Below are 18,439 nucleotides of genomic sequence, written 5' to 3'. Positions count from 1 at the left end.
GGAGAACGATGCAGAATAAAGGCTTTTTAATTCATAAAATGTGTAAAAGAGGCTCAGAGTGAACAAAGTAAAGGCACTTCTGACGGAGTCGCGGCTTCCATACATTCTTTCATCGGTCAGAGGCTGTGCAACAAGCGTGAAAATACACCAACGAAAGCGTAAACGTCCGAGGCGGCTAACGAAATACGAACGTGGAACGTGGAACATGCAGCGCAGGCGCATCTGAGGAACGTCTTCCTGCAGGTTGCCATGAAAACGCCTTTCGCTCACATTACGGCAACGCCGAGAACCATAAGAGGTACCGTCTTGTACAGTCATTAGAAAGAACAGGAACCCTAAAGAACCCTGAAGTGTCTGTATATCGTAGCTGCAGTGCACCCGCGTCAGGTTAAAGCAGGGGTCCCGGTGACAGTGGTGACCCAACCCGTGAAGAGTATGTATAATACTAATAATAATAATAATTAAAAAAAAAAAAAAAAATGTAAAAAACCCAGACGCTACACCAGCACCTGATCAGGAAAGTTCTCTCGCCGCTGAAGAACCGTGGTGGACGCTAGTTGTCCTTCTTGTCTCCGGACTCGCCCTGCGGGTTCTGCACAACAGAAAGCAGGAGGGGCGCGGCTCAGCGAGTGCGGGCGGGGCTTGAGATGACGATGGGCGTGGCGCGGTTACCTGAAGCTCCCGGTGGGCCGTCAGCAGGCGGTCGTACTCTCTGGTCAGACCCTCGCTCTGTTTCCTCAGCGCCGTCATCTCCAGCTGGGACGCCTTCAGCGCTGTGGGCACCAACCGGTTCGGTTACTTGTCCCTCGGGTAGCGGCATTACAGGAACGTCCCTTCTCTGTGCTTCCATCACACCTTACTAGGGGTGCGTATTGGGCGAAGATCTAACGATACGGTTATATCACGATATATTGTGAGATTCTACAGTTCACTTAAAAAGATGCTGTGATCAATCGGTCAAGTTTTGCGCTGTACAGCGCCATCTACAGGACCGGAGGCCGTAGTTGCACGCCGGCTCATCTCTGCTGACCTCACTAAAGAAACCGCTCGACGGCACCACCCGCTGGACTAAATCTGTATACAAAGATAGTGATATGTGGTGTCCCTGTATCGACACAATATTACCCTCACTAAAATACAATAAAAAACTTGTCTACCCACCATCCTCTGTGGTCCTCAGCCCCTCGGTCAGTTTCTTCACCTCCTTTCTCAGCGCATCGTTGTCTTCAGAAGTAGCCTTCTTCCCCTTCCCTTCTGCCAGAGCCTGGGGAACATTTTTAAATAAGAGAGCAGCTGCAGTTCCCCGTCCCTGAATCCCTGAACCTCGCCTGGACCCCAGACCTGTTTCAGGAGCTCGTTGTCCTCCATGTACTTCGTGGCCGCCTGGTTGGAGCTCTCCGCCTGGGCCTGCAGGGCGGCGCTGGTGCCCTTGGCCGTGGCCAGCTGGTTAATGAGGGTGATGACCCTCCTCATCACGCTGCGGAAGAAAACCAACAGGCGGTCAGGAGAAGACGCCGCGCCTTCTACGTGCGGCTTCGGAAGCCCCGGCGACTCACAGCCACAGGAAGAGCGAGAAGCCGGAGATGTAGATGTTCCTCTGGGCCCGGAACAGCTTCATGTGCAGGTGGTCCATCATGTTGGGGTACAACTTGGCCTCCTTGTTCTGCTCTCCAGCGGAGTACTTCCTCACCTCGCGAACAGCATCTGTACACAGAAACGGGGCGTGCTAAAGCGATCGTGACGGACGAGCTGAAAGGAAGGATGTCGTGCTTCCGTTACGTACCGAGGAAGAGGATAATCAGAACCACGATCATGGTCAGGAAACCTTTGTTCCAGTACGGAGCAACTTTGCCCCATATGCTGAAGTTGAAAATTCTCTGCCATCTGAACAGACAATTGGAAGAAAACACCAAATGAGCCACAGAACCACCATCGGCCCGAACGAACGAATGCACGGACGGACGGACGGACGGGTTCACCTCTGCGGGGAGATGAACGGGATGCAGAGGACGAGGAGGAGACCAACTTCCACGTAGAGGAAGCAGGCGACCGTGGTCCACTGCAGCGTCATCCTGCTGATTCCTGCAACACGCCGGTGGCGGAGTAAAGGTCAGCGACGGAGGAGTAAAGGTCAGCGACGGTGGTGGTGATGATATCAGCGCTGCTGATAAAACCACGACAAGAAAAAGGCCCGTACAGTACAATTCCACAACTTACTGGCCAAATTTGGACACAAAGCAGCGCCTTTTTTTTTTTAAACGGTAGTACGTAAGTTGTACCCTGTACGTGTTTAAATGCCACTGTTGTGGACTGGAAAATTACCTTCAATTACCTGCTCCACTTAAACTTCAACACTCCACACGTCAACGCGCTGAATTTACTGCCTCATGGATCCATCCTCCCTACTATAGACCCGGGTTCCTGCAGCCTGCGGCTTATTACGTTCCGCACGTCCTGCTCAGGCTGCGCAACCACCGAGTTTTACTTTCCAAATCGAAAGAATCGCCAACCGCCAGCGACCAATCCGAACCACGAAGAGGTCAACGGTGAAGATCCACTGACCAATCAGAACCCAGAAAGGCTCATCGCCGAAGCGCAATTGACCAATCAGAAGAGAAACTGTCTCTCCGGTCTTTCTACACCTTATTAACAACACGAGGGGACTTTTCCTCAGCCTCTGAGGGTCGGTGTACAGTCCTGGCACTTTGCGGTTTAACTCTGACGTTCAAACACACACACACGCACCGCACTTACCGAGCAGTAAACAGAAATTCCCGCCGCCTGGCCTCGCGTCTACAGGGACCTTCCCTCGTCGCGCACTGATGACGTAGGCAGAGAACTCCGGCCGTCGCATAAACAAAGGCAAAGAGGAAAATGAATAAACGTTAAAAGAAAACGGTGTGTACTAAGGATAAAACATGGCAAGAGTGGTACGGAATTATTTAATATGTCCCTGTTACATCTCTACTGTGATTAAATAAGATAAGATCAACCTTTATTCGTCCCACAAGTGGGAAATTGCATTTGTTACGGCAGAAAGTGGATAGAAACAGAAGTAATAGCAGCAGCAAAAAACAAATATCTATATACCAACAAATGTACAACTGAGATCTACACATGTGCAATGGGGAAAGTAATGGGTAAAGTGCAAAGGGTACACCTGTACAGTTGATAATTACCGTGATGTATTTGAAGTGTGTGTTTGTGTGGTCAACTGTGAGGTCTTTGTTAGAGTCTGACAGCGGTTGGCAGGAAAGACCTTCTGAACCTCTCCTTCCCACATCGCGGGTGCAGTAGCCTGCCACTGAAGGAGCTGCTCAGTGCTGTCAGGGTCTCCTGCATGGGGTGGGAGATGTTGTCCACCATTCTCCTGTCACTCACCACCTCCACTGGGTCCAGGGGGCATCCTAGAACAGAGCTGGTCCTCCGGATCAGCCTGTCCAGCCTCTTCCTGTCCCCAGCGGCGATGCTGCTACCCCAGCAGACCACTGTGAAAGATGGCTGATGCCACTACAGTCATAAAAATAACGCAAAACCACACAAACATTCAGAAGATATGATCCTCACCAGCCGCAGTTTATTCATCAGCACAAGTTCAGTGCCTACTGTTACCAAAAAAAAAAAAAAAAAACACGCTGTTCTAATAAAATTTATTAAATTACATCACATTATCACAGGAGCACCTGCTCAGTTCCACGGTTCTAAATCACAGATAAAAGTTTGTCTGGTCACCACTTGATTTAAAAACAAGGAAGCGTATAAAAAAAAATGTTCATCCAGTGTTACGGAGGTTCCGAGGTGTGGAGGGTGGTGTGGAGGTTCCGAGGTGTGGTGGGTGGTGTGGAGGTTCTGAGGACGTGTGGGTGGTGTGGAGGTTCCGAGGACGTGTGGGTGGTGTGGAGGTTCCGAGGACGTGTGGGTGCTATACGGAGTCGTAGGTGGTGTGGAGGTAGTCGATGACTGCGGAGGTGCTGGACAGGGTGTTGAACACCTTCCTCTCCGGCTGTGAGGAGATGCGCTCCAGCATGTAGATGAGGTGGTGGTGGAAGCAGGTGAAGGGGGTTCCGTGTTCCAGAGCAACATCCACCCAGTCCCACACGCAGTCCAGTGGGGTCTCCTCGTACCCTGCAAACATTGCCGGGTTCGCCAACAGCCCACGGGCAGCCATCACTCCTGCACACACAGCAAAACAATGTTTGAGATGATATTATTCTTATTATCGTATACTATAATACTACTTATTCTTAATTTCCACAATTAAAGGCTGGTTTGTACTTCATTTAAGCCATGATGGATGGAATAGGCCGGGTCAGAAATTAATACATTTTTATATACTTATATAATATACTTTTAGGCTCAGTTTCCTGTTCATAGATTAAGTCTAGTACTAGACTAAAAGAGAAGAAAATTTAAAAAACGCCTTTAGTCTAAGACCAGTCTTAAACCACAAACAGGAAAAGCTGTTACTCTTTACCACAAGAGGGTAACACCGATGGACCATGAACACAATCTGAATTGGTGTCTCTTTCAATCAGATTAATCAAGTACATTCACACGAACCGTCCACTCCCGTCTGCTGGTGGGTGGACTCGATGTCTTGGAGGCTCTTGATGTCTCCGTTGGCAATGACCGGGACGGACAGGCTGTCCTTGATTGTCTTTATGGCGTCGTAATGGACAGGCTGGTGTCGCTCGTCGGCTGTGCGTCCGTGGACCGTCACCCAGGACACCCCCGCCGCCTCCGCCTTCTGACACAAGTCCACGGTCCTTCTGATGTCCTTGTGGATCCTGACGGAGACATCAAGATTTTTTTTTTTAAGAAGCCGTCAACGCAAACATCCCAAAATGTCCTGCTCACCGTATTTTGATGGAAACAGCGTAGTTGGGATTGTCCACTTGATTTCGGACATGCTGCACCATGTCTTTGACCAGCTCAGGCTTGTTAATTAAACATGCCCCGTACCCCTCTGCCATGGCCCACCTACAGAAAAAAAGGCATTCTGTCATTCAACTGTGGAATCGTGTATTACCGTTATTATTATTATTATATTGCATGGCTCATACCGCTGAGGGCAGCCGCAGTTCAAATCCACCCCGTCGGAGAAAGGAGCCACAACACGAGCTGCGTCCGCCAGCGACTGGGCATCTTTAGCAGCAAACTGCACGATCAGGGGGCGATCGGCTGGAAAACAGGGGTTGGGTGGCATGTTGGGGACGATAGTGGTTACAGGACACCAGGTCAAGGGTCACTGGTGGGAGTGGAGGGGGGCAGCCTTACCCTGGTTGGTGGTGAACTCGCTGTCTCTGGCCTTAACAGAGCGCACGAAGTCAGCCGCCACGATCATGGGGGTGAAGCAGACGTCACAGTCGTACCTGCGCACCAGACTCCTGAAGGTCAACCTAGAACCAGCACAGTACCAGGCGTGTGCAGGTTAAAACCCCGGCCACATTTACAGCATTTACCAGACGCTTACAATCAGTAGTTACAGGGACAGTCCCCCCTGGAGACACTCAGGGTTAAGAGTCCTGCTCAGGGACACGATGATCGTAAGTGGGATTTGAACCCGGGTCTTCTGGTTCACAGGCGAGTGTGTTACCCACTAGGCTACTAACACCCCTTTTCAAACCGAACGCAGAATGTCTGGACTGCATGAAAGACCGAACAAATGTAATTTCGTCCACTATACGGCAGAAAGGGATGGGGGTGGCCTAGTGGGTAACACACTCGCCTATGAACCAGAAGACCCAGGTTCAAATCCCACTTACTACCATCGTGTCCCTGAGCAGGACACTTAACCCTGAGTGTCTCCAGGGGGGGACTGTCCCTGTAACTACTGACTGTAAGTCGCTCTGGATAAGGGCGTCTGGTAAATGCAGTAAATGTAAAGTCTTTTTGTTCCCAGAATGCACTCGGCCACCACATTTCTGTCTCATATAGCCCATAACCACATGCACTACGTCTCAGTGTGTCACAGTCAACATTCGTGCAATAAAGGAGCTGTTCTCGTTCACGACAGAAATAAAAGTTCCGCAGTATAAACCGCGGCCCTGTTGGACGGAACTTACTTGGAGTAGCGCACCATGGGCGCGCACACCTTCACCACCTTGCCGGCGCCGAACAGGTCCGCCACGCCGCCGCCGCCGCGCATGGCTCCGAGCCGGGAAGGGCCACCCGACTCCGGCTCCATCACGGCCGTGGCTCGCCGGGTAGAAGCGGGCTGGATCGGGCGCCGGGCGCCATCTTGGAAAGACGCCGTGGGCTTTATTTAAATTCGTGTTATTTAAATTCTTTATTTAACGTCCACGGACTCGACCAACAGGTTAAACGGATTCAATTCTGCTTCTATTCAATGTGCAATAAGGACTGGTGCAGATTGACTGTTTATTCAACATTTATTTTGGAATTTGACCCCCTGCCCACCTTTAACTTCACATGTCTAGGAATTTGCGAGAAAAACAGCTTTTTATTTGGCCAACAGAAGGCGGGTCACTTTTAAACGCGACACCTGCGACAGAAGCCAGCAGCGGGCCGACCTGTCCGACAAAACCGAGCAGGACTGAGAGAAAACACACAACGGATTCCGGATAGATTCTTTATTTAAAAGTCCACGGACTCGGCGGTACTTCGTGTCGTTAAAATTCTGGCGAAATGTTGCATTCACAGGGGAGCCCAAAGATGGAAACCCTCTATTTGTGTCCTCTATATTTAAACAAGATAGTTTAGATCGTTTTGTAAAGAATTCCACTAATTTCCCAGACGTGGAATTTGTAGTCTCCCCGATCTCCTGATGGTGCTTTGTTGGCCTGGCGGACTGACATTTACAGTATTTACAGTCAGTGGGGACAGGGACAGTCCCCCCTGGAGACACTCGCGGACACGATGGTAGGAAGTGGGATTCGAACCTGGGACTTCTGTGTCGTAGTTCTAACCCACTCAGAGACTACCGGCCTCATAGCCGAAGGGTTGCAGGTTCATACCCTGGAGCGTTAATGTGCCACCCCACTTACCGTCCCCACTTAAAAGGACGTGGATACGTACCCGATCTATCATCCCATTTCTATCGCCTATGTATGACCTTTAACCCCCCGTCTTTTAGTTAAATTAAAATCGAATTAAAGCGCATTCGTCACGTTTAAATGAACATGGTATTATCACCACTGTCGTTTCACGTGGAACGTGACAACGTGGGGAAAAAGGCCACTCTCCTGCCCACTTCCGGTTGGAGGCGACGCGGCGCGGGATTGTGACGTCATTGTGATGAAGTGGCAGTCATGGACGCGGGCGAGAAGGGCTCCGCGGCGGAATCCGTTCTAAAGGACGGTGCGTTCTGTGTTTTCTCTCAGTCCTGCTCGGTTTTGTCGGACAGGTCGGCCCGCTGCTGGCTTCTGTCGCAGGTGTCGCGTTTGAAAGTGCGACGTTCGCGACGCGTCCGGGCTTTTAAAGTGACCCGCCTTCTGTTGGCCAAAGGTGTTCGGGTCCACCTGTTTTTCTCGCAAATTCCTAGACATGTGAAGTTAAAGGTGGGCAGGGGGTCAGGGTCGAATATAATACAAATTCCAAAATAAATGTTGAATAAACAATCAATGTGCACGAGTCCTTATTGCACATGGAATAGAAATAGAATAGGAGCTGTTTAACCTGTTAGTCCCCGTTTTAATGGCCATTTGGGTGTCTTCGCAACATGGGGCGTCACCCACGCCTTCCTGCTCCTGTACAAGAAGCCATTTACATTTACAGCATTTACCAGACGCCCTTATCCAGAGCGACTTACAATCAGTAGTTACAGGGACAGTCCCCCCCTGGAGCTACTTAAGGTTAAGTCTCTTGCTCAGGGACGCAATGGTAGTAAGTGGGATTTGAACCTGGGTCTTCTGGTTCACAGGCGAGTGTCTTAACCTCTAGGCTACTACCACCCTATAGAAGGCATTTCTTTGACGTTGACACTGTATTCGTGTGAAAGCAGAATGCTACAGAGACTTCCTCTCGCTGAACTTCGACGCGAAGGCCTACACGTCCCGGGCCATCCACCATGCGGTCATCGCAGAAGAGCTGGCCAAGCTGGCGCAGGGCATCAGCCAGCTGGACAAGGAGCTGCACGCCCAGGTGCCTCCACCGGACAATCCCTCACACGGTTTACCAGCTGAATACAAATGAAGCATAGCGTAAAGCCGACGTTTCCTTTCTAACCCTCAGGTTGTGGAGAGACATGAAGATCTGCTGGCCCAGGCAACCGGCATAGAATCGCTTGAAGGTTAAAAACGCCGCCGTTCGCAGAACTACATGCGCCAGATACTCAGCTCGTGTTATTTTGGCCACTTCGACCAGTGCAACTCTTTTCAGTTGTACTAGTGTCATTGCAAGTGGTTTTTGTATCATAAATGAACCTTTTAACGACACGTGTAGCATTAATGCACCATTGAAACTAAGACTCTTACTGATAACAAGCCTCTCTACTAGGGGCGTGTAATGGCAAGGGTCTCATGATACGATACGTGTACAATAATAACACCACTACTCTCTACCCTTATGCAAATGTTCCATCACTAACTGCCACTTGTAAATTCCAGAGTCGTTTAGATGTTATTTTATGTCCATAAACATGAATGGTATACCGCAGGTGACCACTTTGTACTAATTAATAATCTTAACCCAAGCTCGAATAATTAGGATCTTCAGGATCCAGTTGTGCTATTTTTGTTCACAAGAGTTGGGTTTAGATGCCACTGTGGCCACTTGTCCACCAGGGGGCATTAAAGCCTCATGGCGTTTCGCTGCCAGATAGTTTATTTTACGTCAGCACAGTTAACTAAAGGAGAAAATAGACCTTTGCTTCCGTAATAACTTGCACGTTCGACGTTCCGTCGTCTCCGACAGGCGTGTTGCAGATGATGCAGACGAGGATTGCGGCTCTGCAGAATGCAGTGGACCGGTGAGTCCATGCCAGAAACCGGGGTGTCTGAGTGCTTTGTTGTGATTGCTTTTATAATAACCAGACGCTCCTTCCCTGTTCCCACCTCCGACAGGATAAGAACCAAAATTGTTGACCCCTATAATAAGATAGTGGCCCGGACTGCCCAGCTGGCCAGATTACAGGTACCTTATTTCCACTTCCTGTATGTCTCTGTGTGTTTCTGCAACGTGGCCGTTCTTTATTCTAACAGATGACATTAGCCTAATCTAAAATCTAATAACACTAAATAATGCAACACTCTGAACAGCTTGTAGGAGCTGCATTGCTCGCGACATACAATAACGATAACTCACGTTATTAACTTAACCGTAGCTTAAACTGTCTGTTCCTCTCCCTTTTCCCGATGCATGTTATGAAAGTGAAGTGAAAAAAGTTAAAATTAAGTGATTGTCATTGTGATGCACAGCACACGGTGCACACAGTGAAATTTGTCCTCTGTATTTAACCCATCACCCTGAGTGAGCAGTGGGCACCATGACAGGCGCCCGGGGAGCAGTGTGTGGGGACGGTGCTTTGCTCAGTAGCACCTTGGCGGGTCGGGATTCGAACCGGCAACCTTCTGATTACGGGGCCGCCTTCCTTAACCTGCACATGCCAACCTCACCCCAACCTGGACTGCAGTGTCTGCACCTGATGGGGTACTAGTAGCCTAGTGGGGTAACACACTCACCTGTGAACCTGAAGTCCCAGGTTCGAACCCCACTTACTACCATTGTGTCCCTGAGCAGGACACTTAACCCTGAGTGTCTCCAGGGGGGGACTGACCCTGTAACTACTGATTGGAAGTCCCTCTGGATAAAGACGTCTGGTAAACTGTAAATGTAAATTACGGTGTTTTTTTCCCAAAGCGCCTGCAGTCTGAGGGTCTTTCTGCTTGGAAATTGATGATGTTTGGCGTTCGAAAGGTGACTGCGGTTGGGATTTGTGTGGAACAATGTTAGTTATTCAGTCGAGTTTCTTTCAGGAAAAAAAAAGACGTTCAATGACACCAGAGGTTGATGCGATGGCTCTTCTTTTCAGTGGTGCAATCAGAGAATGATGACTGCTCGCTGAACGTCCTAGCTGCAGGTCGGCAAGTCAATTTCGTTTTATGTTCTTTTATGAGAGTACGAGGGGAAGCAAGAGGAGCCATGCCTTTTTATTGCAGCGCCTTGGTGTCCTTTAGCCCTCCAAAAATTCATATTGAACCATAAAAAAAAACCATCAAGGTCGTTTTGGCCCCCTCTTTTAAACACGTGACACGCCCAGGTGTAGCACGCCGTCACTCTCCTCCCTTTCTCCTCCGTTTTCCCCATTTTTTTCACGCTTAATACCCCTTTCAGGGTTTCTGTGGATGCTTAAAATGTCTTAAATTTGATTTTTTAATTAAAAATGGCTAGTAATCCTCTAATCCAGATGTTATAGGTCTTGTGATATGTTTCATTATTCTGGAAGTGACTGGAAATGACTCGCACACAGTACGAACCGGAAATATCACCGTTTTCACTCTATTGGCTTGCAGCAGTGCAGGTAATTGAGCACGTAGAGGCAGACGCACACGGCTCCAGCAATAAATCATCCCTCTAATCACGCCCATCCGGCTCCCGACCCATGTGTTGGGAATTCCGCGACGCGAAAGGGAAGTGATTGTGAAACACTGCAGCACAGCACACGGTGACACGACGAAATGTGTCCTCTGCATCATGACAGGCTCCCAGGGTGCAATGTGTAGGGTGACTGTACATGTGTGATGGAACTTTGCTCTGTGGCACCTTGCCGTTTATGGATTCGGACCCACAGCCTTCTGATCACTGGTTCGCTTCCATAAAAAATAATGAATAAAATACCAAGGTTTAACACAATTAATGTTGTATTTTAAAAGCCTTAAATTTGGCATCCTTAAACATGCAGAAACCCCGCCCTTGTACACAAGGCTTTAATTGCAGGTTTTTTGTTTTTTTTTATTGGTTAACCAGTGCATGTGGCATTAGGAGCCCCGCCCCCACGCACTGCAGTTTATTTACATGGCGTGACCATCGTGGCCGTTTTTTCTCAGGTGGCCTGTGACCTGCTGCGGAGGATCATTCGCATCCTGTACCTGAGCAAGCGGCTGCAGGGGCAGCTGCAGGGCGGCAGCCGGGAAATCACCAAGGCGGCGCAGAGCCTGAACGAGCTGGGTGAGTAGAACCTCGCCACACTCCCCACTCACCACGGCCCGAGAATGGACTCTTTACTTTACTTTACTTGGCAGACACTTATCCAATGACTTACAAGCAATTCTCATTCGGCTTCTATAGATTTTGAGTTACAAAACTTAGAGCCCCGATGAGGCCGAACTTGTCAGGAATAGAACATTCTAGGGACTCATGAGCATCGTCGGCATGGACAATCTCAGAAGCAACTGATATTATTACCCTCACGGCTCCTGCAGCCCACTGCACGCTCGTCCCTCTCGGAATTTCTCCTTTTTTCCTCCGCGTGGGTTGATCCTTGTGTCCAGAGAGGGTCTAGCTATGAAGGGGTGTAAGGCCATTGTTATTATATCTGTAAAAGACGCGTCGCTCGGTGTGCACTGGGCCTTTATTCCGCGTGTGCTGCAGTCCCGACTGCTCCACAAGCGTTCCTTAAGTCGATAGGGTTCTGAGCGGCAGGATAAAAGGCGGTTCAGGAAGCCGAGCGGCAGTGGCATCGCCTCGCCTCAGGCCCGGGGGAGGCGGTCTTGCATGGCGGCCAGTGCCGCAGGGATCGATGCCGGGGCCTTCATCTCCTCCTGCCGAGCGGGAAAGTGTGTGAGTGCGGCGTTTATCCGGTCCACTTGATACGCGAGTGTATTTTTGGTGTGCTGTGGACACACACACACACACACACACGGACGTGTCCGTTTGATTAATGCCTGACCTGGATTGGTCTGGAAGAGCAGATGCACTTTTAGGGCCGTTGTGCTTTCTGCAGCAGAAAACGGACTTTGCGTTGCGTTCTTGGCGAATGCCTGATTCTGATTGGCCGGTGGGTGTGCGTTTAAGGCCGTTTACACCACGGACTAGACGAACGCTCGTTTCTACGTTAACGAGCTGCAAGGTGGCAAACCGACTTCTGTAACCATAGTAACCTGCAGAAAGAGGCAGAAATTTGGTGGATGATGTCAAGTCAGATGGTTCGTGGCTTCCTCTTTGTGCCTTGAATGTCTGGACCGTAATTCTATTTAGCTCATTTTTTTGACGTTTAAACGAATGTATTTTAACACCAGGTTTCTCCGCCAACCGTTCACCATGCTGAACATTCCAGTTCCCCAAAAATGGATGAAATCCAGCACCTCGCCGGTCCCTTCGTTCAATAAAATCCCGACCAGTATCCAATGTTCTGGACCAGCTCGAATCAGAACTGGAAAAACGATCGGGTCCCAGGTGACACGTTCGTCCTGCTTTTTCTTCCCCTTTTCATGATTTATAAGGATTTCAGAATCAGCGCGGTTGTATCTCAGCTTTATTAATATGTCCAGGTCCAGGCCGTACTGGCTTATTTCTCGTGTGCGTCCTTGCTGCGTATGGCTGGTGTGTGTGTGTGTGTGTGTGTAAGTGTGTAAGTGTTTAAATTGTCCTTGTTCCTCTGCTGATCCGTCTCATGTTTGCTTTACTTTGGTCTTTTTTTTTCCTCTGTGTTCGTGTGCTGCCTTCTCTCCCTTTTTTAATGTGTGTGTGTGTGTGTGTGTGTGTGTGTGCGTGCGCGTGTGTGTGCGTCTTCCTGCCTCCGAGCCGCAGTCCGCCACATTCCCCACCCCACCGCGCCGTGATCCGGTGACGCCGATGCTCCTGCTAATACAATCACAACACACACCACTGGCGGGATTTTTATTTTCCTGTTCTTTCCATGCTGCATTCGGTGTGTGTCGTCGTACAGGCAGTAGATTAAAGAGAAGGGGGTGACTGACTAATTGGACAGTGTGTGTGTGTGTGTGTGTGTGTGTGTGTGTGTGTTGCCTCTGATTGAATTGGATACGGCGGCGGCCGACAGGGACGTGCAACAGGGAACAGCCTGTTACTGTTAAGAGGGAATCAAAGTCGGATAAATGTCAAGCGGCGGCGGGGGCGCGGCGCGGCGGCGCGAGGAGTAAATAAGGCTGGGGAGCGGCGGAGGCGGGGCCAGCCGGGAGGTGTGACATCACTGCGGCTCTTTCATCTGGAGTAAACTGTCCCTCTGACCTGATCGGTTATTCCATGCCCCACGTTCACTCCGGGTTTGTCACTCCGTGCCGCGCCGGGGCAGAAAGTGAAATAAATATAATAAATAACTTGCTTTTCCCGCGCCGTATAAACACCAGTCGGTCGAATTGGTTTCCATGTCAACGTCCGGACCAGCCAGTCGCATTTATGAGAATGGCGAGATAATCCCGGGGCCACGTGCACACTTTTCCGTAATAAACTGTTATTGCCGCAGCAGCCGGGGTGGTAAAAGCCGCGATGTTCGTTATTTGTGTAATTAGGAAGGCGCGAGTGAAATGTTGTCGAGCGTACGGGCAGATGCACGCAGCACCATCGTCCCTCTCAACACGCCCATCTGGCTCCTGACCCGTGTTGGGAATTCTGGGACGTGCGAGGCTTCGGAAACCTTACCTGGACCACCTCTCTCTCTCTCTCTCTCCTGCTGGCTCGTCTTCGTAATTCCATCTTCAGCCAGCATGTGATGGAAAAAGCTCGGAACGCGACGGACGATGGCGTCCGGGAGGGCTGTGACAGACGATGGCCCGCGCGTGACCCCAGGTGACCCGTTGGGGTTGCGGCAATAAGGCCGCATGCGTTGCGAGAAGTAATAATTATTATTTTCTGCACAACGATGCATCCAACCGCACGGCCTGGTGCTTGGTAGAGGTCAGCCCAGGGTCGTCGTCGTAGCAACGTGGCTCGGGCCCGGAATTTTGTATGCAGGCCGCGCCCTTGTTCTGATTATTATCAGGGGCTTAGTGAGGTGGGGGGGCTGCGACTTTCGTCCCGACTGCGGATCAGTACAGACGAAGTATTAACACAACACAACAATGATTACACGAAGGTCCGGTCAATCAAAAAGTTCCTTTGATTTCATGTGGACCGTGTGTATAAGAATATTGAAGCGTTGTACCCGCCGTTTGCACTGGCGGGCATTGATGCCGGCTTCTCGTTCGTCTGGCTGGCGTTCCGCTCTCGTTTGAATATCGTTTGTCACGCGGACATGCAAACACCGTGCGCCCCCATCAAATCTCACTCGCTCGGGGCGGTCGCCCCGCTGAGATAACGGGCCGTAATGTGGTGCCTGCGTGGCTCCACGCGCAACGGCCGCCGCCACTGTTCTGTGCTTGCATTTACAAACTGCGCATTATCGTGTGTGTGTGTGTGTGTGTGTGTGTGTGTGCGTGCTTCTTTTGGCTGATGTAGACAAGATATAAAGTTGAGGTGCAATCTCGCCGCCTTTTAAACTGTGAGGATGTAATTTGTCAGCTTGATCGGTTTCACCCTGGTACATTTACAGTATTTACCAGACGCCCTTATCCAGAGCGACTTACAGTCAGTAGTGACAGGGACAGTCCCCCCCTGGAGACACTCAGGCTTAAGTGTCCTGCTCAGGGACACGATGGTAGTAAGTGGGATTTGAACCTGGGTCTTCTGGTTCATAGGCGAGTGTGTTACCCGCCAGGCTACCACCACGCTTAGGTGTAAGGTGTTCATTAGACCCTGGTGATCTCGTAGTTATTTTACATGTCCATATACGGCATTTACCAGACGCCCTTATCCAGAGCGACTTAGTCAGTAGTTACAGGGACAGTCCCCCCCTGGAGACCCTGGACATGATGGTAGTAAGTGGTTTGAACCCGGGTCTTTTCACACTTATGCTTCTTTTCTTCTTTTTTTTTTTAAATGTCTTGTATGCGCGAATGAGAAGTGACAGTAGCTACATTGGGTCAGGCAGGCATCCCATTCGAATGTCCCTTTGTCCCCGACTTAACCGTCCAGCGCCACCCGCAAAGTGGCGGTCCGTTGACTGCCACTCCGAATTGTTATTATCTGCTATCTCGGCGCGATTATCCCGAAAAAAACCCCGGCGCGGCCACAAGGACAAGTGGTTAGCGCGGCCCGCTACCCATTAGCACTTCGCCCGCTCCCCGCTCTCCTATAAAAAGATCGTTCTGATTAGCCTCTCTGCCCCGGGGGTGACGCTGAGACGAAGCAGACAATGGCGGTGAATGACTGTGATTAGAGGAGCAGCAGGGCACGCCACGGAGGTCGCGAGGGGCGCGCCTCGAGTAAATTTCACCGCTTGATCGCTCTGAGCACCGACGGTCGGGAAGTACGAATGGCGTTGAGAATGTGGACCTGTTTTAATCGTTTTTAACAAATTCCAAATCGTCTTTTTTACACCACGTGCATCACCACGCTCCCTCCACCCCAAAAACAAAAAAATAACAACAGCATGCAACTTCTCACACTTTAACAATCCATGACGATAATTAGTAATAAATTACAGCCCGCTTTGGGGGGCGCTGTACAGGTGTTACACATAACCGGTTCGGGCACCTGGTACCTGATGGAGGAGTTCAGGGGTCTCCAGACCACGGTTCATTCCACGTCCTCCGATGACAGACACTTTTGTCTGACTTCGGTTTCCTCAAACGTCACTTTCTTGTTTCGTTTGGGGTCAATCCACGAGTTGTGGATGACGACGTTATTGGGCATGGGCTCCGCCTCTACTACGGACACCACCCGCTTCTTCATCTTGCTCTTGAGCACCTTCTGGAACTTCTGCCGGGTGAAGGCGTAGAGGAGGGGGTGGAAGATGGTGGTGCCGTACGCCATGACCAGGAAGCCCAGACGGAGGCGCACGGTGAAGTCGCTGGGCCCTGTGCTCAGGATGACGGTGTTGAGCACGGTAATGGGCGTCCAGCAGAGCAGGAAGGTGGAGATGATGAGCAGCGACATCCTGAAGACCCGTTTCTGCCGCTCCCGCCGCTCCCTGTGCCTCTTCACCGCCCGTCGGAGGGCGATGATGACCGAGACCGACGTACGCATGGCCAGAGGTGGGTTTCTTGCGGCGCTGCTTTGTGACGCGTCGGTGGACTCTGGCTGTGTGGACGTCATGGATATTGTCTTCTTGGCACGAAGCTTCTTCTTTGGTGCAGCATGGAACCGCGTTCCAATCCGGATGTTGAGGGCCTGGAGGATCTTGTAGTACGTAACCAGCATCACCACCGCAGTGAAAAAGAAGATGGGTATTTGTGCCAGAAGGTGGTAGTACAGACCCAGTTCGGTGTAGTACTGGTTGGTGTGCACCACCTCCAAGGTCTGGTTTTTCTCCAGGCCTCCTCCCTGGCTGAAAAAGCCCACCTCCATGAACGGCACCAGGAAGCTGAGAAACGAGAGGGCCCAGATGGACCCGAGCAGAGCCACAACGCGGCCCATGGTCAGCACGCGGTTGGCGGGCCTCACCGAGATGTCGTAGCGGTCCAGTGTGATGGCCAGCACGTTGGCGGCAGTGGCCACGCTGGCGAAGGAGACGCAGGCCTCGTGGAAGCAGCAGACCAGCGCCGTGTCGCCGTGCAGCGGCAGCAGCACCACCACGATGGTCAGCGGGATGCAGGCCAGGCACACCAGCACGTCCAGGACGTGGAGGTTCATGGTGACGATGTTGCTGACTGAGCTCACCAGGTTGGACTTCATGCAGTAGAGCACCAGCACGGTCAGGTTGCTGCTGAGCCCCAGTACGATCTCCAGCATGAGGAAGACGGTGAGGGACGCCTGGAAGCTGACTGGGTAGGGTTGTGCCGGGTCCATGTCGTGATCCAGGGCTTCAGTGTCGTCGAGGACGGTGACGTTGTTGCTCATGGTGGCTTGGAGTGGCAGCGCAGGGGGGGTATGCATTCTCCTGCAGCAGAAGGAAGAGAACGTTTTTGCATCGGTTCAATACGGCCCAGGCTCAGATGTCCCTGCGAACGGGACAGTGCTGTGGCGCTGGTGTCATATTCCTTCATCTTGCTGTACAATATTTAATGTTTCACACATTCACACTGGCCTAGCGGTTAAGGAAGCGGCCCCGTAATCAGAAGGTTGCCGGTTCGAATCCCGGTCCGCCAAGGTGCCACTGAGGTCCCCTTGATGAGGGTCCCGTCCCCACACACTGCTCCCCGGGCGCCTGTCATGGCCGCCCACTGCTCACCAAGGGTGATGGTTAAATACAGAGGACACATTTCACTGTGTGCACCGTGTGCTGTGCTGCTGTGACAATCACTTCACTTTGGCTAACGTTGTCACTGTAGTATAACTCGCGGTTCACAGGCACGACTTACCCCCGCCTCCTGGTCGGGCCCCCCCTCAGGAGCGTCCGACTCGGCCAGCTCCAGACTGCGTGTCGGGAGAGCCCAGCATGCTCCGCCTCCCCTCGGCGTCCTTCCACGCTCCGGTTCCGGCCGAGTTCGGACTCTGCAACTGTGCTATATTCCTGGTATGGAGCCATGGGGGGTCTTGTCTTGCCGGGCCATGGCGTTGTACGCTGTACCATCCACGAGGTCGCGACGCGTGAAAGCCTTTTTTTGTTTTCACAGCCCAGTCTATTGTCCTTTGTCCCTGCTGTGAAGCGTCCAGAAGGAAGTCTTTGGGGACCGCTCTGTTGTGTGGAATTTTAGCCAGGCCAGGCCAGGCTCCCTCGCGACCTTCTCCCCGTCCGTCGTCCCCTCTGCCCCGCCCCTCGCCGGGCTTCAGGCTACTTCGGCCGGAGCAGGATGCGCGGTGGCGTCCCCTCGCGCCGGGCTTCCTGCGGGATAAAACACAGACAACAGAACTATAGCAACGGACCCGGTTATTCCCGGAGGAATATATTCCCTCCGCGGGGGGCCGTCCTGGCACGGGGCGCGCCAACAGGTGGGCTTGGTGCGGAGTTAGCAGGTGTCGTGACACGCCCCCGCGACCCTGCTCCGAACCTGGGCATTCTGGGTATTCTCCTTACCTCTTTCTCGGCTCCCCTTCCTCAGGCCGACGCCTGGCAGGTGACGCCGAGCGGCCAGGTAGTCCAGAATTCCCGGAGTGCCGGAGCGGCGGCGGAACTCGGGGAGGGGGGGCGTTCCGCGCCCTGCCGTCACCTGCGGCGACCAGCCCGGAGCAACATCCCCGTCTCCGTCCGTCCGACCGACCGCCTTCACGCTCTCCCACTCTGCCGGGGAGAGAGAGAGAGAGAGACGCTCTTCCCTCCCCCTCGCTCGCTCTCTCTCGCTCTCACTCTCTCACACCATCCCTTCATCCTCGCTTTTAACCCGACCTCCTCGTTTTTTTATCTCTCTCTCTCTCCCACCCTTTCTTCTCCGCTCTGACTCTCCTCCTCTCCCTTCACATTGTTGCGCGGCTTTTCTCCGCCGCCTGATTGGTTAACTCTTTCCTGACACGTGAATAATTCTTGTAAATCCGCCCTGGTGCGACTGCGCCTCCTTTTCCGCTTCAGGTGTGTCTCAACAACTGTCACCTCGTCACCATGCTC

General features: G+C 51.8%; 4 protein-coding genes across 8 annotated transcripts in view; 1 reads left to right on the top strand and 3 right to left on the bottom strand.

Moving 5' to 3' along the window:
* Window positions 1-11: 11 nt before the first annotated feature.
* bcap29 (B cell receptor associated protein 29) lies at window positions 12-2,821 on the bottom strand. Of its 5 annotated transcripts, none has more exons than XM_028954226.1 (8): window positions 2,755-2,821; window positions 1,980-2,082; window positions 1,784-1,884; window positions 1,557-1,704; window positions 1,342-1,477; window positions 1,162-1,264; window positions 673-773; window positions 12-592 (listed from the first exon to the last, which is right to left on the bottom strand). In XM_028954226.1, the coding sequence occupies exons 2-8, from the start codon at window positions 2,069-2,071 to the stop codon at window positions 554-556; spliced, it is 720 nt and encodes a 239-aa protein (XP_028810059.1). In that variant the 5' UTR covers window positions 2,072-2,082; window positions 2,755-2,821; the 3' UTR covers window positions 12-553. The 5 variants fall into 5 exon arrangements, with proteins under 5 accessions (XP_028810059.1, XP_028810062.1, XP_028810063.1 ...); XM_028954229.1 differs by having other exon boundaries at window positions 1,980-2,164; window positions 2,755-2,815; XM_028954230.1 differs by lacking the exon at window positions 2,755-2,821 and adding an exon at window positions 2,323-2,495 and having other exon boundaries at window positions 1,980-2,164.
* An 816-nt stretch (window positions 2,822-3,637) lies between these two features.
* Window positions 3,638-6,233, bottom strand: dus4l (dihydrouridine synthase 4-like (S. cerevisiae)). Its single transcript, XM_028954219.1, has 6 exons — window positions 6,066-6,233; window positions 5,278-5,399; window positions 5,064-5,181; window positions 4,858-4,980; window positions 4,561-4,787; window positions 3,638-4,173 (listed from the first exon to the last, which is right to left on the bottom strand). The coding sequence occupies exons 1-6, from the start codon at window positions 6,185-6,187 to the stop codon at window positions 3,923-3,925; spliced, it is 963 nt and encodes a 320-aa protein (XP_028810052.1). The 5' UTR covers window positions 6,188-6,233; the 3' UTR covers window positions 3,638-3,922.
* A 1,018-nt stretch (window positions 6,234-7,251) lies between these two features.
* cog5 (component of oligomeric golgi complex 5) overlaps window positions 7,252-18,439 on the top strand; it is a 37,613-nt gene continuing 26,425 nt past the window's right edge. The window contains exons 1-6 of the mRNA XM_028954792.1: window positions 7,252-7,320; window positions 7,964-8,103; window positions 8,194-8,251; window positions 8,875-8,929; window positions 9,024-9,093; window positions 11,007-11,127. Of these exons, the coding sequence (XP_028810625.1) occupies window positions 7,272-7,320; window positions 7,964-8,103; window positions 8,194-8,251; window positions 8,875-8,929; window positions 9,024-9,093; window positions 11,007-11,127 (493 nt within the window). The 5' untranslated portion in view covers window positions 7,252-7,271. The remainder of the gene's footprint in view (window positions 7,321-7,963; window positions 8,104-8,193; window positions 8,252-8,874; window positions 8,930-9,023; window positions 9,094-11,006; window positions 11,128-18,439) is intronic.
* Window positions 15,278-18,212, bottom strand: gpr22a (G protein-coupled receptor 22a). Its single transcript, XM_028954793.1, has 3 exons — window positions 17,915-18,212; window positions 17,259-17,722; window positions 15,278-16,837 (listed from the first exon to the last, which is right to left on the bottom strand). The coding sequence occupies exons 2-3, from the start codon at window positions 17,468-17,470 to the stop codon at window positions 15,535-15,537; spliced, it is 1,515 nt and encodes a 504-aa protein (XP_028810626.1). The 5' UTR covers window positions 17,471-17,722; window positions 17,915-18,212; the 3' UTR covers window positions 15,278-15,534.

This window comes from Denticeps clupeoides, chromosome 15 (genome assembly GCF_900700375.1).
Source record: "Denticeps clupeoides chromosome 15, fDenClu1.1, whole genome shotgun sequence".
In the NCBI taxonomy this organism is placed as follows: domain Eukaryota; kingdom Metazoa; phylum Chordata; class Actinopteri; order Clupeiformes; family Denticipitidae; genus Denticeps; species Denticeps clupeoides.
This window is presented reverse-complemented; position numbering and strand designations above follow the sequence as displayed.

Excerpts from the sequence above, each read along its gene's own strand:
- dus4l (XM_028954219.1), bottom strand. The coding sequence starts at position 6,187 with ATGGAGCCGGAGTCGGGTGGCCCTTCCCGGCTCGGAGCCATGCGCGGC. Across the intron at positions 5,182-5,277 it reads CGAGTTCACCACCAACCAGG|CCGATCGCCCCCTGATCGTG; the intron begins GTAAGGCTGCCC and ends CCTGTTTTCCAG. Across the intron at positions 4,788-4,857 it reads GCTGTTTCCATCAAAATACG|GATCCACAAGGACATCAGAA; the intron begins GTGAGCAGGACA and ends TGTCTCCGTCAG.
- bcap29 (XM_028954226.1), bottom strand. The coding sequence starts at position 2,071 with ATGACGCTGCAGTGGACCACGGTCGCCTGCTTCCTCTACGTGGAAGTT. Across the intron at positions 1,478-1,556 it reads TTCTCGCTCTTCCTGTGGCT|CGTGATGAGGAGGGTCATCA; the intron begins GTGAGTCGCCGG and ends TTTCTTCCGCAG. Across the intron at positions 1,265-1,341 it reads ACAACGAGCTCCTGAAACAG|GCTCTGGCAGAAGGGAAGGG; the intron begins GTCTGGGGTCCA and ends AATGTTCCCCAG.
- gpr22a (XM_028954793.1), bottom strand. The coding sequence starts at position 17,470 with ATGGTACAGCGTACAACGCCATGGCCCGGCAAGACAAGACCCCCCATG. Across the intron at positions 16,838-17,258 it reads GGCCCGACCAGGAGGCGGGG|GAGAATGCATACCCCCCCTG; the intron begins GTAAGTCGTGCC and ends CTTCTGCTGCAG.